Source organism: Macaca fascicularis, chromosome 2 (genome assembly GCF_037993035.2).
Source record: "Macaca fascicularis isolate 582-1 chromosome 2, T2T-MFA8v1.1".
NCBI classification, from domain to species: Eukaryota; Metazoa; Chordata; class Mammalia; order Primates; family Cercopithecidae; genus Macaca; species Macaca fascicularis.
Genome location: NC_088376.1, coordinates 185398270 through 185417462, shown reverse-complemented (window position 1 = coordinate 185417462; position 19193 = coordinate 185398270). Strand labels below are relative to the sequence as shown.

Sequence of the window (19193 nt, the reverse complement as noted above, 5' to 3'; positions counted from 1 at the left end):
AGAAGTAACTTCAGGGGACTAAAATCACTAATAATTTTTCCAAGGTGAGCAGCTAAAATTTCAAAACATATAAAATATTTTAGAGTATCATTTATTCACACAGTAATCTTATTAAAGTCTTAGATGACAGATACCTCTACTAGGTACTATAGATTTTTATTGGAATAAGCCTCAAATCCTGGAACCTGAAAAAATACCCTACATTGGAATTCATTTTCAAGTACTTATGACTAGAATGTATTTAGCTTCAAAACTATAATTTGATTTTTATTCACAATAGTTAAATAATTCTTTTGGAAGGGCATTTTCAAATCAAGAAGACTAAATTCATTACTTTAATGAGATAAATTTTAAATGAACCACTTTTTATAAAGTATTCATATTGGGTAATTTTTATAATGCGTTTGTCTTAATGCTTTCAAAATGTCCTTTCTCAGAACTCTTGTAAGGGAGGCTGAGTTAACAACCTATTATTATGTACTCCTTACTGAGCTCTTAATAGCTTTACAGTCTCTCAAAGAATACACCTGCTGCTCATAAAAACATTTATGTTGCTACAGAATTTGGCTGTGTTTTAATATCATGTATTTGCAGTGACCTTGTAGAATCCACACCGATTCTATATTTTTAGGGAAAAAACAACAATAAAGAACATTGTCCATTTATTTAAGTATATTAATGGAAAATTATAAAATAATTTGATTAATGTAAGGGTTCTAATATTTGAAAAGTTGATTTTCAATAATGGTTTCAAATTTATTGGTAATTTTTTATATTATCTGAGATCTATTTTCATTCTTGAAAGTTTCTTATCTCAATTTATATGTGTTGAAAAAGAGGTTTATTTTCACATATGTGTAAATTTTAATTAGAAACTGATGGCTTAAATTCTATTAGAAATATCAACATTTCCACAGAATAACTGAAAAAAGTAAAAATTGAAATTAATGTAGACCTTTTAAAACTTTTTTAAATTAATTAAATTAATTAAATACATTAATTTATTAAATTAATTAAAACATTAATTTATTAAATTAATTAAAATTAATGTAGACCTTTTAAAAAAGTCAGAAAAAATCATAAGTCTGTAATGAGAAAATGTAAAATCTTAGCTAAGGCAGTATTCTAAAAGTTCCTCATGGTTGACTACAATATAAATTAATTGGTTTTGGCTGAGTTTCAGTTGGCAAAGGCAAATTGTTTCCCGAACCTGTGTTTGATCCTTCCATTTCACACAAGAACATTTAAGAAGGCAATCAATGCAATAATTATTTCCATATGGCCCTTGATTCTTGTGATTTCATGGATAAACCACAGTAGGTGGATGAAATCTTTCCATCCTATCTAATTTAGTAATGCCTGAATAATGCCTGAATATGTATAGCTATTACAACTCCTGTTATCCACAACTCCTTGGTAATTTTCCTCCTATTTATTGAATTATGCATCATAGCATTTTTCTGTCTCATGTTTAACAAGTTTATACTTTTAAAAGACCACCAGATAGTTCTTTTGATATTTTAAAAAGACCACCAGATGGACTTAGTTCAATTGTTGGTTAGCACAGGAATGAAGGGTTTTATTGCTGTCCACCTTCAACGTGGCAAACAGATAGAGGTACCTGCCAGATATATAGTCCTTCTAGGCTCCTAAAACATGCAATAATCAATGATTATTCCAAATCACTATTCTTTACTCTTAAATGTCAAAATGGTTTCTTTGTACCTCTGAGGACTACATTAACAACTAGTCAACTGGTCTTATCTACAGAAACAGGCAACTGACTTGAGACTCAAGTTACTGGCTGTGTAGATCTCAACTGCCCACTTAATTACCTAAAGTGCCAGACCCCTGGGAATTTGGCTGACTTATCCTACTAATTTTATTGACATGGAATTAAAAAAAAGAAGACTACATATAATATAAAAATATTTGTAGAAACCTCAAAAACATGCTGTTGTTTTGGGAGATTAATTTACTAAATAACAAATGCAATTCCATCTACTAACTCAAGGTATATTTTATTATTAAAATATTACTTCTTACTCAAAGTGACAAATGTTTCCAGCAACAACACAAATACCTATTTAATTACGTTAACAACAGCATTGATAATCATTCTAACATTTAATGAGGATGTCCCAGCTTAGAAATCACTTCACATGCATTAACATTTGACCCATTACAATATTGTAAGGTGGATAGAACTGAGGTTTCATGTTACTTTTTTTTTTTTTTTTTTTTTTTTGAGACGGAGTCTCGCTTTGTCGCCCAAACTGGCGTGCAGTGGCTGGATCTCAGCTCACTGCAAGCTCCGCCTTTCAGGTTCACGCCATTCTCCTGCCTCAGCCTCCTGAGTAGCTGGGACTACAGGCGCCCGCCACCTCGCCCGGCTAGTTTTTTGTATTTTTTAGTAGAGACAGGGTTTCACCGGGTTAGCCAGGATGGTCTCGATCTCCTGACCTTGTGATCCGCCCGTCTCAGCCTCCCAAAGTGCTGGGATTACAGGCTTGAGCCACCGCGCCTGGCCTCATGTTACTTTTTAACAAAGCATGCTGTATCTCAGTAATAAGATGAAGTGCTTATGTTCACCTGTTTTGTAAGTCGCAGAAAGAAGCACTGTTTCTTGAAATCCCAATCCAGTGCTTTTATTAACAAAGTGTATTAGTCTGTTCTCATACTGCTATGAAGATAATACCTGAGACTGGGTAATTTATAAAGGAATGAGGTTTAATTGACTCACAGTTCCACATAGCTGGGGAGGCCTCAGGAAACTTACAATCATGGTATAAGGCAAAGAGGAAGCAAGAACCTTCTTCCCATGGTGGGAGGAGAGAAGAGCCAGGAGTAAAGGGGTAAGAGAGCCCCTTATAAAACCATCACATGTCGTGAGAACTCACTCACTATCATGAGAACCGCATGGGGGAAACCACCCCCTTGATCCACTCACCTCCCACTGGGTCTTTTCATTGACATGTGGGGATTATAGGGATTACAATTGGAGATGAGATTTGGGTGGGGACACAGAGCCAAACCGCATCATAAAGTCATTCAGTTGGTAATATAGAAGATCCTGTTGGAAACTATAAAAGAATTAGAAACCTCAGTTTAAAGCGCTGCAAAGCTCAAAGTCTTTTCATCTACAGCATAGATATCCTCCTAAACTCAGTATGGTGGTAAAAACTGAAATAGAAATGCAAGTAAGGAAAACTGGTTTGGCCTGTTCTCTACAGTTTGCCTGTTCTCTATAGTTTGCCTTCATAGATGAGCACAGATATGTAAATTAATTGTTGTGATAAAACAAATAACAGTTTCGGTCTTCCTAATGAGCCTCTTACCTTACATAGTAAAAAGAGAGGTGAATATGTGTCTTGAGGTCATTAGTGTTATTTGATGAAGACTCAAAATCTCAAGAAATACTAACAAAATATAATCTGTTTAAACCTTAATTATTTTTGAACATGGGCAAATCTCATTTTACTTGCAAACGACTTCATTTACAGCACAGTCAATAATGAACCAACAGGAGAGTTGCTGACTTTAGAACATATGAATATATAAAAATCCCTTGCAATTCAGGTAGTCAAGATAATGAGCGCATACAAGGAAAGCAATCCTCATTTTTCTGCAAACTTTTACATTTTAAAAGGTGACTAGGCATACTTGGAAGTTCAAAGCAGTAGGATGTACCTTGTGGGAAAGAAGGACGAAAACCCTTTTCCCTATTGTTAGGGAAATGTATATGAAATATATCCCAATTCCACTTGATAAAGTCAGTTGAATGACCTCCTTGAACTAGGCTAGGGCAGAACACTTAGTAAAAGTGTGCCCTGGGTGGGGATGCGAATCCAGGAGAAGAGAACCAGATCCCATGCAGTACCAAACACATCCATTCCACCCTCTAACACAGAAGAGGCACGTCGCCCCCATCCCTGGACACAGGGTGCACGAGAACAGTCATCAGATGGTTACTGCCATCACGGCCTGGTGCTTTCTAATGGTCTTAATTCAGGCCATGGAGAAAATACTTTACCACCGAACACATTGCATTTTTATGTTAGACTAAGTGCTTTGAATTTCAGAGGTTCTTATACTATGATTAGAATTGTGACTTATTTCAGTATATAGAATGCATATTATTATTTCTTTATTTCTTACGTCTGTGCTTCCCAATATATTAATAAAACAGAAAATATAAAATCTAACATAGTTAATACATAAATCACTTAGTGACATTTAGCTGTATTGCAATACCTCACATTGGGAGCTGCATTGTGTAATAAGTAACACATAGAATTTAGAGCTAGATTTCGTAGGTTCAAATCCAAGCCCTACCAGTAATTTACTGAGTGATCTTGTCATCTGTAAGACTTACTTCATATAGTAGCTTTGAGAATTTTCTTGGTTATTGAGAGTTCTTTATGCTTACAATATAGTAAGCAGTATGAAAGTGTTCACTTTAAAAAAAAAGTTAACTGCAGTGTGTCCTGTTTATACATTCAATTGATTTGTTTTGACTAATCTGACATGTCATTTCAGGCTAAAAAGTCATATATCCTTCCAAAGAACCAGATAATTGTAGTGTTTATTTTGATTAAGTTTTATGTGTGAAGGCAAAATAGCATCAGTCAATCTAGTGACCAAAAAAAAAAAAAAAAAAATGAATCAGTGAACTGTTCCATATTAGAATTGAGGACTGTGAAATGCAGAGTAACGTTTAATCTACTTATTCCAGGTATCTATTATTGCATAATTTTTAAGCCAAAATGCAGTTGCTTAAAAATTATAGTTCGTAAATATTGTATCTCTTGAGTCTACTAGTCAAGGTATTCAAACAGGACAGAGCAGAGGCAGCTCATGTCTGCTTCATAATCTAAACCTCAACTGGGATGGTAAAACAATGGCTGGGGGATGGAACACCTGCAGAATGGCTAGGCATCATCTCATCATACTCCTTCTATCTCTCTCACCTCTCTTTCTTGCCTTTCTTCCCACCGTCCCTACCCCTTAACCTTGCCATTTCTGTCTTTCTAAGGCTCCTCTTCCACATGATTGTCTTGGGCTTCCACATAGCGTGGCAGTCTCAGACCAGCCATACCTCATAGACTGCCATACAGAGCTCCAAGACAAAAGTGTAAACTGTCAGTTTTCTTTGAGGCTGAGCCAGGAACTGGCAGCTCATCACTTCTACCCTACTTTATTGGTCAAATCAGTCATAGACTAGATCATATTCAAGAAAAGGGAGCACAGATTTGACTTTTCCATGAGAAGAATGTAATAGAATTTACAACCATCTTTATTTTACCATACTACTTGATTTTAGGCCTTCATAATATTACATTATTTGCTTTGCTTCTCATTTGTAATAATTTAAAAATATATATTTTCAGTACTGGCTCAAAACAAATTTGTTCATTTTGAATATGCATGACATCCTAAAAACTTGACGTCTATGTAGTAGTTGTGTTTGTATCTGGAAACATTATAGGGTAAAAAACAGTTAATTCATAAAAGTAAATCAAAAGGAGAGAGAAAAAATAAAGAACAAAATTGTGAAAAGAAAGCTTCCACAAATGAGTTTTTCAGTTATTTGAATCTGGACTATGCATTGAGTTGAGCCAATGTATTTACAACAATCAATATATACAGATGAAATTATCCAACTTTGAAAATGAGATTTCTGCCTGACCAAGGAAAAAGCAAGCATTACTAGCACCCCAGGCCCCTAAATACATACTCCATGAATATTTAACATGGGCAACATGGGTGACCTCTGCAGAACAGGGCTCTTCACTGTCGTGGAGTTATCTTTTACTCTAAATTTAACTTATGGCTTCATCATAGGTATTTTTCTTTCTTTCCAATTTGATTTTAAAACCAGCGTAGGTTTATGAGTAAATAAATTTGTTCACTCTTTGATAATAATGCAGATTAACATAATGTTTCTGTAAAACAACCTTGCTTTGCCTTGAATTACTCTACTCGCATTTAAAACTATCTGCAAATATTTTCACATTCAAATGTTTAATTTTAAACATCTTATTAGAACTACAGAAACCTTTTGTGTGTGAAGGTGTGGGCTTCAGGAAGCTGTCAATTATTGCAATGTATTTATTAGTATTATATTACTTATAGTTGCTCGGTGATGAGATATTTAGTTCCCAGTTATAGTATCTTGACAAGCCTACATTTTATGTTATTTTATTATAAATCTTGAAGCATACATTTGATATCTTCTGAGGAAATTCAAAATCAGTAATGAAGTTAGATCATTATTTGAAAATGTTGGGTTATTTAGAGCATAATAGGATAATTTTTGAGTCAAGACTATATAACTTATAAAGAAGGTTAGAATCTTTATTTTGGGGAGGAGAAACGTTTTCTTGAATGCTTTGTAGCTTTGTATATCAATCTTAACAGATATCTGCTTTCATTTTGAACAAAACAAATATATCTATATCAGATCACAATTAGGGCTTACAAAACAAATATGAAAAAAATTTAAAGTTCCACCATGGTGACAAAATATACTTAAATGGGAAAAAAATGAAAAATAAATAATTACAGATTTTTGTCCCCTGTCCTAAATGAGGGTAAGGAATTCCCATGCTTATATATTTAAATGAATTTCTGCTGGATTTTCAATGCAAGAGGCAGCTCTTACATTACTGTGTTTTGTAGCTGATTTGGACAAATGTATGACTTTACATATATTCACAAATGATACTGTTTTTCAGTGAAGACATTCTTGCAAAATAATTTTTCATATTTTACAAGCAATTTCCTCTAGTGAAAACTTACCCTTCTTATCTTCCTTATTTACTTTAATTCTGTTGGAAATTCTAGCAACCAAAAGACAGTTTTGGATGCCAGTCAACCAGCATTTGTTCTCTGGTAATTTCTTTTTCAAAGAATTTTATCTGCTACCTTTTATTATTCTTAACCTATCCTATAATCCAATTAGCACTACTGTAAAAAAAAATTCAATGCACTATATTTCTTAAATAAATTTTATTGTGTATAATTAAGAGATACGACAAGTGTGTTCAACCCGCAGCCCACATGCGGCCCAGGACGGCTTTGAATGCAGCCGAATACAAATTTGTAAACTTTCTTATACATTATGAGATTTTTTTTTTTTTTTGGCTACTTTTCTTTTTTTTAGCTCATCAGCTATCATTAGTGTTGGTGTATTTTATGTGTGGCCCAAGACAATTCTTCTTCGTCCAGTGTGGCCAGGGAAGCCGAAAGATTGGACACCCCTGGTATATGACATGATGTTACGGAATATGCATGATTTTAAAAAGTTACTATAGTGAAGCAAATTAAAATATCCATCATCTAGATTTTTCTTTTTGAAACAAATATTATTTTCCCCACTTTTGTTGTTTTTCAATCCACATCCAAAATTAGATATAATTAATCAAAGGGCCATGCACGTGTTGCCATTCTAGTTTTCTGCCACTCCGTTCTGCCATGTCATTATAATGATTTAACTTTGAAAATGTTCAGTTTGACATTTGGAATAGCATTTATATTTGAATAAATCAACATATGTGTATTAATGTTTCTAAAGATGCTTAGCGTGTTATTTTCTCTCGGTGGCATTTGTTGCTAATGCTAACTTTTATCATCAAAGTTGTTTTTATCTAGCATTTATGTGGCTGTTTTAATACTTGACCTAAACTACTGACATCGGCAGGGATTTGTAAACTCTTCTAAAAATGCTTAAACTAAATGTAATACTCAATTTTTTGGTGGTGTTTTTGTTTTCGTAGAAACGGAGTCTCACTATATTGCCAAGGCTGGTCTCAAACGCCTGGCCTCAATCCCAAAGTGCTGGGATTACAGGTGTGAGCCACCACACCCAGCCTCAAATTTTCTTATAATGAATATAATTTTTCCTCTTCATTTTCCCCCTTTCAAATCATTTTATCTACCCTCAGTACTCCAATAAATATGTATTCTTTAAAAGTTTTGCTCTCTGCTATTTATGTTTCTGAGTTTTTTCTATCTGTATATTGTTATTACCAAATTTATACATGATTTTAAAATTCTGGTAAATGATCTAAAACTTTAAGAATGAATGACAAATTCGTTGTTTGACTATGATATACTTTTAATAAATACTATTAAGAAATGTTGGAATGAAGGCGCTTTCTTCAGGGCCAAGTATCAAACTTGAAGCATTTAATTTTTAGTTGAACATCATTGTTAATATTTATAGAGTAGTAAAGCACAGAAGAAAAATTTGTAGCTCATCTATCTACAGGTAGGCTACATGAAGATAGCTGAGAAAGTTAAAACTGAATAAATATCAAGAATATGTATTAAAAGATATTTCAGCACATATCTTAGTTTCTGTATAGCATACTGTTTATAAAATATTTTTGGCAAGTAAAATCTTGGACGTTCTCCACAATATTCCTAAGAAAACAAGTACGCTATACTGATACAATATTATTACATTGAACTTGTAGAAGCACTATATGCTAGCAAAAGTAATTTTTCTTATCTCCCATTTGAATCGTCATGAATTTATGCCAACACAGTTTAAATTTCTCTAATAATATTTAAGAATTTAAGAGCTAAACTTATAGAGCAATTAATTCACTCATTTTTTAATTCAATCAATTGGACAATATATCATGAGAGCCTACAATATGCTAGGCATACTGTATTAAGCAGTTGGAATATAAAGGTTAAAAAGCAAGTAAACACAACATTTTTTAAGACTTGTCACAGCATCTGCAAATGACCTTTAGGCACAAGTCTATCATTGCCCTGGAATAAATGCACCACCTATTGACAGTTACTCTTAAAAGAAAGAAACAATGCTACATTACATACCTGCTGGATCCTGTAAAACATTTTACATATTATTTTAGTTTATCTTACAACAAACTTGACCCTTTGATATAGGTATAACCTTTCCAATTTTCATAGATGAACTGACTACAACTAGGACTATTGGTCTCATTCTAACACCAGTATTTTCAAAAGATCACACTTTAATAAATAGGCCATTTTCTCCAACAGTAAATATCACCACTATTTCAACCAGTTCATTATGTATATATGTTATCTGTTTTATGAAAATCAATTACAAATGTTTAATTACAGATCAATATTCCTCTATCATCGGTGTACTTCTGTGCCATCTCCTACTACTGTTCAATATTTAATGTTCAGGAATGCATTAAATATTCATTTTAGGTGAAACAAGGTACACATTGGTAGGAATATATGAAAATAGTCATGAATGCAGTTCAAAGTGATTTGGGGTTATCTGCAATTTTGGATTACTGCGAATAATCAAGAGTTGATTGTAGTAAATTATAGTAGTAGAATACTTAATGATACGTCTCTAGAAATGTAGTCAAAAAGTAGTTGTGTACATGGAATAACTACTTCTACATTTTTCTTCCTTATACATATTTGCAATTTTGCCACAGCAGTGGCTAATTTTTACCTAAGAAAAACATTTTAGGGCACCCTACCCACTAGCTTAAACCACCAAGGAACTTCTTAACCCTTTCTACTCACCCCCAACATTAGAAATTCCCTCTTGTGCATTTTAATGAATGCAAGAAAACAACTCTCTTGGTTGCCAACAACAGAACCCAGCTGCCACTACTATTTAATGTTGTCAAAATGCAGAATCTAAGGCAGAGTGGAACTTCCCAACCTCAGAAAGGCAGGAACCAGGAAAGCTAAGTTTATTCAACTTCAGTGACGTTTCTTCGTCATGGGTTCAGTGAAGTTTCTCATCAAGGGTTCAATAATGAAAAGAATTCTATAGTTATTCTAGCTTGCTCTTGTTTCTGGGACAATTGGCCAGCTGCATCTTACGTCACTGGTAGATTACAGTTAGATTTGGTTATTGGAGAATCAGTGTGAGCTGAAAGCTATCCTAATGTGTACCCCTACGTCAAAGGAGCAATTTTAGTAGTTCAGTTCCCAATGATATGTGACCAGAGCTGCAGTAGGTACACCTTATGTTAAATGGCTTAGCAATTCCTTTGTGGATATCAATCAGTTAACATTACTAAATACTGACTATGCATCCAGCACTCCTTTGTTTCATTTTGTTTTGTTTTGTTTTTTGAGGGAAATGTAAAGTACATTTTTCAGGAAATTACAGCCCACTTGAGGATGTATATGGACACACATTCAATAAGTAGAGGAGGGGACCAAATGGTATAAAATTAAGTGCTAAATGCTGGTTAGAATCAAATAATTTAAAGATTGTTTTATTTAAGATGTCTAATTTCCTTACTGTGTAATACCTTTAAAATATTGAAATGGCAGTCTTATATTCCTTGGACAGTTTTTATCTGTTGGAAATATAAGGCAAAATTGAGAAATATATAGTCATACTCGAAGATTATAAAACATCTTACAGACACTCTCTAATGAAGAATTTTCTAAAGAGTTTGGTTTCCTCAATTGATATAGCATATTGCTCCTAAAATTCTGAAATTTTACTAATTATTTTTAAACACTTAAAAGAATTCATACATATTGATCTTATATCAGGGCAAAAAAATTTCAACCACTTTCCTGTAGCAGAAATAATTATTTGCAAACCGTTAACAAAATCAGAGAAATAGCCGGGCGCGGTGGCTCAAGCCTGTAATCCCAGCACTTAGGGAGGCCGAGACGGGCGGATCACAAGGTCAGGAGATCGAGACCATCCTGGCTAACACGGTGAAACCCCGTCTCTACTAAAAAATACAAAAACTAGCCGGGCGAGGTGGCGGGCGCCTGTAGTCCCAGCTACTCCGGAGGCTGAGGCAGGAGAATGGCGTAAACCCGGGAGGCGGAGCTTGCAGTGAGCTGAGATCCGGTCACTGCACTCCAGCCTGGGCGACAGAGCCAGACTCAGTCTCAAAAAAAAAAAAAAAAACAAAAAACAAAATCAGAGAAATAAAAAAAAAAAAAAACCACCACATCTCCAATCTATTTATTTAAAAATTTTAATGTTATATTAAATGATATATTAAAGCATAATAGACAAATTATAAACTATTTAAAATGAAAAACACTGAGATCCTCACATATCTAAAACTGTGAAATATGACCAATGCAGGAAAACAAAGTAATTAGAAGGAATGAGCAAGTGTAAAATCAAAAATTAATGAAATAGAATCACTAATATTTGATCTGAAAATCAAAAGCTGGTGTTTTTAAAAGATTGATTAAATAAACAAGCTTGCCTAAAAATAATAGGAAATGTTATTTACATATGGAAGAGATTTTTAATACGACAAGACTATATGTAAATTTTTATCAATAAATATAAAACAAATATAATTTTCTGGTAATTAGCAAAACTGAAGAAGAAGAAGATCTGAATATAGCATAATATAACTTTAAATGATAGTCAAGTGTCTACGACCAACATGGTCCATTTCAATGAAGTTTTCGAAGAACAGATAATTCCCATGTTGTGTCAGTTATTCCAGAACATTAATAAGTGGAAAGTTTTGCAATCCATTCTCTAAATATAGTATAACCCAAATATCGCGAGACTGAAAAAAGAAAACTGTAAGCTGAGATAACTTGTAAGTATATGCTTAAAATTTTTAGCCTGAAGTATTATCATATTGAAATCAAAGTTGCAATAAAAATTCGAATATGTTAGGAACCAGTGTTAACAGGAAAGGTTTATCTTAGGAATGCAAAGCTAGTTCTGCCTAAGTATATACTTTTTTGAGAAGAAAAATGTAAAATTCACTTTGCAACAGATAAATTGTTTTATAACATCCAGAATTCATTTCACATTTTAAAAACAAAATACAAACAAAACTACAATGTAAGAAGAAAAACTCCTCAACTAGACATCTGCCAAAAACCTAAGTCAGACATAATTATATTTAACTATAACACAATTAGAAGCTGTTCAATTAAAAAAGAAAAGAAAAAGTTTCTGCTTTTACCGTTACTCTGCAATATTGTGCTAAAGCATTGCAATAAGACAAAAAAAAAAAAAAGAATTTTTTTTTGTTCCCACAGTAAAATATTATACATAGAGTTATATAGGTCCTATATACTTTTTTTGATATATTTAGGTATTATAAGGTCTCTGTTACTATAGTGACTAAAATATTTAAAATGTAATTGTAACTGGTCATTGCTAGTATACAGGAAAATCACTGATAATTTTATGTGGACTATGTAACTGACTTCTCTTGATTACTTCTAAATTTTTTTTAAGTTAATTCTCTCAGAGTTTCTAAGTAAACATTTCCAACTAGCAGAGAGAAAACGATGATTTCTTTCATTCAAACTTTAAGAGAGACATTTTCTAAGTATATTTAAAAAACTGTTATTTTTAAGTTTTGTAAGATAATTAAGTTATGCTTTACAAAGAATGTTTTTCTATACTTTGTGATTTGACTAGAGTAGAGTAAGATTTTCTCCAATGAGTTTTTAAAAAGGAGTAGATTAAAACTTCAGATGAATCAAGGCAACTTAGAAACAAGAATAAACATGGATGAGTTTTTATAACTATAAGCTCTTTTATCATTATTCCTATTTTACAGAAGTGGTATAACTCAGTTCAGGGGTTCACACATAACTCATTCTGGTACTCTATTTTGTAAATTTTGAACTGGAGTGCACTCAGAGTTGATAACTATTCAGGGATTGATTTATTCTAATTAAATGCTAAAAGGGACTGAAGAGAGCTGGGCACAGTGGCTCACGACTATAATCCTAGCACTTTGGGAGGCCAAACCGGGAGGATCACTTGAGGCCAGGAGTTCGAGACCAGCCTGGCCAACACAGTGAAACCCCGTTTCTACTGAGAATACAAAAATTAGCCAAGTGTGGTGCCTTGTGCCTGTAGTCCCAGCTACTTGGGAGGCTGAGATGGAAGAATTGCTTGAACCCCAGAGGTGGAGATCATGCCACTGCACTCCAGCCTGGGCAACAGAGCAAGACTCTGACTCAAAAATTAAAAAAAAAAAAAATAGACTGAAGAAGAAACCAGAATATTCACATATTAAATATACAGAAGTCTGCCCTTTCCAAGAACAAATATATTTATGTTTGCCCCTACAGAGCTTGAGAATCCACATTAGTAATCAGAAGATTGAAACATCAAAGTAGAGATATGAAAATATTAAGGACCCTTTCAACCAGAATATGATGACTATGTGTACCCAGGTAGAACTCATTTTTAAAAGGACCAACAGCTGGGTTCAGTGTCTATTTCCTTTGGAAAGTAATTGTCAAATGCTGACCAAATGTAGTATTCAAACTTTTCTTTTTTCAGAGCCATGTGAAATACCTTCCTTTAATTCAAGTAAAAGACTTTCAGCTTTGCTAATGCCGTAGTTTAGGCAATAAGATTTTTTGAGAGCCTTTCAAACTTTAGGTTTTTAGGCCCCGCAATTCTTGATTTATCCTGGCACAATATCCTTCTGCAGATAATAAATCATGTTCTAAATGTGGTTTTAATTTATTTATTTTTGTTTATTTTGAGAGGATTATCCTGGAAACATCTCCACAGTCTGATGAATGTGAGTGTATTTATTTGTGAGTGTGACAGAGAGGCAGGATGAGGAAGTCAAACAAAAATGGAGAGAGAGAAAGGATGTAAATGACTTAGATGACTTCTAGCAGAACCATTAATATCTATTTTTTGATGTTATTTTGTTTCTCAAACAATCTATAGCTTCAGTCCTCTAGCCAGTAGAACAAGAGCTTTACAACTATCTTAATTAAATCATCCCCCAAAAAAGAAAAAATTTGAATAGTAAAGTATTATTATTATTATTATTACATATTAATAGCACTTGCACCTATTCCTGTTATTTTCAAATGGGTATGACTTAAAGCCAGGAAGTTACCTTTATACATCAAAACTTCTAAAAGAATCTCCTGGACTTTATTAAACAAATTCTATTCCCAGGCTTGAACCATAATACTATATTCCATGCAAGATTGGGTGATTTATTTGCCTCCTATATTACTTAATATCTGCCTATATGACATAAAATCAATAGAAAATAAAAATAAAGGCAGCATGCATGGATTTGTTAACCTTAATAGAAATAATTTTACCTTTGAAATGTATATTTAAACATTTGGTGTTGAGAATTTTTTTCCAGTTGAGGAACTAGTTGTTCATATAAACATAGTCTAATGATTAGCCAACAAATCATTACTATGTGGTCCATAAGCTGTGTTAAAGTTACTTCTAGTGTATAGATGGTTGAGAACATAAAGTGTGGAAAAAAACTACTTTGGCTCAGTCTAATCCATAGACATATATACTCGGGGCATATTTGCTTAAATGGGGTGTAGTGGAAAAAGGAAAACTTAGATGGAAGCCAAGTTGTGTGACTTGCTTTGCTAATTTGCTTATTCTTTCTGGACTAATTTGATTATAGATAAATGGAAATAAAAATATTACCAGTTCTTATTTCACAAGACTATTATGAGGATTAAATTTTTAAATGTGTGTGAAAACACCTTGTAAATTGTAAAGCTCTACATAAATCATTGTTATTATGATTGTTGTTATGTCTTTAGATATATATGTCTAGAGAATAACTTAAAATATAATTTTAATCATATATTTAATCCAATTAATTTAAAATTAAAAATAAAAGAGGTGACACCTTTTAGAAATCCCAATAGGCCCAAAGACTTTAGGAGAAAGCAAACCAGCTAAAAGATGACCACTGTGCTGGTCTATTGAATCTATTCCCATAAACGGAAATGGTAAACCCAAGAGAGGGTGATGAGGAGTGGTGACGATGATTCACAGCAGAAGGGAAAACACCTGCATTTCTGACATTAAAAAAATACCGAATTGAAATGCTAGGTAGAGCTTTGGTGATTACGTAAGCTACACCTAAAAAAGTGCTCTAGAACCTTATACATACCATGAGATACAATGAATTCCTGTAGAATGAATGAGTCTTCTAGAGGAGTAAATCAAAACCTAAAAGGTAATTTGACAGAGTACATAATAGAAGCAGAATCAAGATAACATCCAAGACAGGAGAACTCTAACCTAGAATTCTCTCCATGCGGTCTTCTATCGATACAGATCCTGTTACGTCTGACTGTAGAAAGATATACCATAGGGTCTGAACACCTGAGCCTATTTCTTTTCACTAAGTTATAATTTTCAGACTGAATGCTAACAGGTTCCAGACTCTAGCAAGAGGATCCCTTTTAGTTACCATAAAAAGTTGACACCTCTAGGCCGGGCGCGGTGGCTCAAGCCTGTAATCCTAGCACTTTGGGAGGCCGAGACGGGAGGATCACGAGGTCAGGAGATCGAGACCATCCTGGCTAACACGGTGAAACCCCGTCTCTACTAAAAAATACGAAAAACTAGCCGGGCGAGGTGGCGGGCGCCTGTAGTCCCAGCTACTCCGGAGGCTGAGGCAGGAGAATGGCGGGAACCCGGGAGGCGGAGCTTGCAGTGAGCTGAGATCCGGCCACTGCACTCCAGCCTGGGCGACAGAGCCAGACTCCATCTCAAAAAAAAAAAAAAAAAGTTGACACCTCTAAAAGTTGACACCTATAGAGATAAAGCTAATTTCAGTATTTCTGGTAAATGAAAGGTTCAGTGTGACAATATGATTCCCAGAAAAGCCTTCATTCTCAGCATCTTGGAAGGATCAGTACCTAAATGTAAGTGCCAGGGTCTTCCCATGGGAAAAGAATCATAAGTAAAAGTCAGTATCTCTAGAGAACAGTATGTGCCTGCCCTGTTTGACAGTGCTCTGTGTTCACACTATTTGGTTCTGAACTATTATTTTAATTCAGATACAAATATATCAAACAGGAATTGTATATGTGTTTTATTTTAGAAAATGTTACAACTAAAAATGTGTTAAATTTTGTTGCTTCTCGATGATTTTTTCCCACAATTGGTGCTATTTTCTGTGCTCATCCAAGAAGAGGTCATGCCACAAGCTGTTTCACTTTCAGCCAGCAAGCATTAGTGCACAAGATGGCCAGTGCTCTCAGCCAGTGAGCATCCACTGCACTATTCACGGTTCAGTTGCTTTGCAGCCCATGGGACTATGCCTTTGGAGGTTCATTTTATGCCATTTATTTACTCCCTGATACCATCTCTTAATCCACAAAAATGTGCAAGTAATAGTTCTGGATCTGCCACAAAAAAAATTTTTAATCATATTTTTTGATATTAATAAGTACTTAGAACCAATTAATAATACATTTTATGAAACCTTATGAAGTATAACTATGGCAGTACTTAGCATGAAATCTGTAAGGTTAAATTATATATTTGAAAGAATGTGCTGATATTCAGTTAAACATGAAACATAAGAAGTTAGAAGACAACATAACTAACAAAGAAGAAAGTAGAAAGAAGAAAGAAAATTTATAGTAAGAACAGATATCAAATATAATAGATTAAAAAAATAGGAAAAAGCCAAAAATGTCTTTGAACCTCTGGAAAGCTTGATCATGAAAAAAAGAAATTACAAAAATAAATAATATTAAGAATGAGAAGAAGAATTTTATTACAGATTCAGCAAAGATGAGAAATAGAACTTTATGAACAATGGGATGTGTTCCCTAGCTGAGTTGAAGATTTACGTGTCATACCGCTAGCAGTGCCATCATGGTACAAACTCCAGAAAAGCATGCCAACATACCCTATCTAAACTATTCAAAATTCAGCCTGCCAGGATGGAGAAAACATCTCAATGGCTCTGTGGCAAAGTGTGGTCTCTACCTGGTGACAGCACCTTTGAATTGGAGTTGATGCATCAGCAGAAAGGCAACTGGCCAAAATTCTGGGACGATAGTGTCCTACCTATGCATAACATAGATAAAAGCTAACTTCGTTTCACAAGAGCTTAAAAACACCAGGAGGAGAGAGGTCTGCTGTGTACTGTGAAGAATTCTTGTGACTGCTTCTTCCTGGACCCTCTTCCTCATCATGTCAGCAAGCTGCAAGACATAAGACAAGGCAGCAGCACTCACCAGTGGTGAGTGATTCAGGCTGAAGAACCCTTTAAGTACACTTGCTACTGTTGGATTTTTATTCCAAGGATTTAGCTGCAGGTACACTTTTGTATGTAACAACAAAAATGCTAAAAGCTGCCTACAAAAGGTGTCCTTTATTCCCTATAACTTTACTGAATAGGAAATTACTATTTAGCTATCTTTTGGGGAAGCAACAAGGATAAGACGTGTAATTATCCTGGGGCCATTCTAAGAGTAAACTTTTGAACCATATCTTCTCTCTTTTGGGATAAGACTAAATGCTTTTTTTCATTGCTTTAAAGTTCTTATCTCAGTCATCATTTCACATTGTGAAACAGCACTCAAAATGCACCATAACTCTTATGTTGTAGAAATTCTGTGAAAAGTAGCATATTCTCCTCTTGTATATGAGATTGAAAAATCCAAATGTTCTAGAAATTCCTGCCAGAAACAATATCTTTTTTTCTAATAGCTCACAAGAATTTTTTCTCCACAACATGTGTTTTAAGCCACCTAATTATAAATGCCTTGATATGAGCAAGCTCCTACATTTAACCCCTAACAGCTCATTGTCACCACCGATGATTTATAGACTTTATTTCCTTGTATTTTATGCTAGGTTGATAAATATTTATTTATTTTCTAATCTTAAAATCACCTAGAGATAAATATAAGTTGCAGTTTTTTGGTATTGTCTTTTTTTTACTTAAAATATTGCTGTTCTTAACTCATTTTTTTCTTTGTACTTTATGTTTAATACGCAGTTCTATTATTTGGGGTATAAATGGCAAATTCAGTTCTTTAGCTAGACACAGAATAACCATATAGCATATAAAGTTCTAACAAGGAAGGTCATAAAGTTTAAAAATGATCCTTAAGATAAGACCTTTTTCTGAAAAGTAGCTTAAGAGAAATGATTTTCATAGTTCTAAATCTTAAAGCGTCACCAGCAAATACATGAAGTAATGTATTACACATTCTCCATATGTGTACATTTTCATACCTTGTCTCGTTAGTTGGGAAGTTCTCCTAAATAACAATGGTTTTCAGGCAAACACTAGATGAAATTTTGATGGGAATATTATAGACAGAATTTAAACATCAAATGGATGATTCAACTAGTGACCTTGAAAGTCATTTTTCATCTCTGAAAATCTCTAGGTTTCTTATGAGAATGGTGGAAATTAACTTGAGGGCCTGTTGACCTAGCTTGACCTATGGCTTTTGTTTACACAAATGCATTTTTTTCCAGATACCCTATTAAAATATCATTGTAAAGTTATTGAAAAATAACACCATACAAAAACAGTGTAGGTTTAATTTGTCCCCACTACCAGCATATTGTGGACAATCTCTTACACAGACAGGTAAAATGAACTGTCCTGTTCTGAGGTAGTGGGCAACAGAGATCATGTAACAAACCCTGACTGCCTAGATCATCCAGAAAGCCCTGGCAAGTTCACTTCCATTTAGTGAAGTGAGATAATTTGGCAATTCATGCAAGAGACTGAGAACCAAGCCTCAAGCCCTGCCTGATTCTGCAGGTGTGGTAAGTCTTTCATGCCTTTCTGTGTCTCCAGTGCTTTTCCATGGGCAGATTATTTGTGAATCTACTTCACAATCACTATGTAACTAATATATGTTTAGAAATAAACTCTAATACTTAGGGGAGGAGTCAATTCTCCCTTACAGGAAACAATTCATCTTTTTATTTCCTAAATTTGACTCAATTTCCGGTTTTACTACTGGGGGAACACTGAAGTACAGCACAAAGTAATTGACTTCAGGATGAAAGATTTCAAACTTTAAAAAGCAATTAATGTATTTCTCCTTTCACCCACAGGTCTACCCACGGATAGCGCCGGCATTTTGGCACTACCTGCGGGTAGAAGTGAGTAGCTGGTACTTGAATTCTCCCACCTTTGCTCCTTGCACTCTGCTGGTGTGGTCTGATCTGATGTGCCCGTTTTGCTCAAGATGCAGCTGCCATTCTATGTAAACATATTCTCACACCACCACCATTTCTTAGAGTTGGGTCAGGAATCTAAATCACCAAAAATACAAGTGCAGTGTATATAAGACTAATCATCTTTCTTAATAAATTTCCAAATAGGACCATATCATATGCATCGTTGTGATAAACAACTAAATGCCAAATTATGGAAAACCATGCTGACACTACTTTGTAATCAATACTTTGAGTA

The 19193-nt window shown here is 34.1% G+C and overlaps 1 protein-coding gene across 7 annotated transcripts in view; it reads left to right on the top strand.

The window, feature by feature from the left end:
* The window catches only part of EPHA6 (EPH receptor A6), a 930448-nt gene that overhangs the window by 620140 nt on the left and 291115 nt on the right, over positions 1-19193 (top strand). For 5 of the 7 annotated variants that reach the window (XM_045385337.3, XM_045385336.3, XM_015446572.4 and 2 more), the window contains one exon: positions 18833-18880. The exons of the other annotated variants lie outside the window; for them this stretch is intronic. In XM_045385337.3, the coding sequence (XP_045241272.2) occupies positions 18833-18880 (48 nt within the window). The remainder of the gene's footprint in view (positions 1-18832; positions 18881-19193) is intronic. 7 annotated transcript variants of the gene reach the window in all.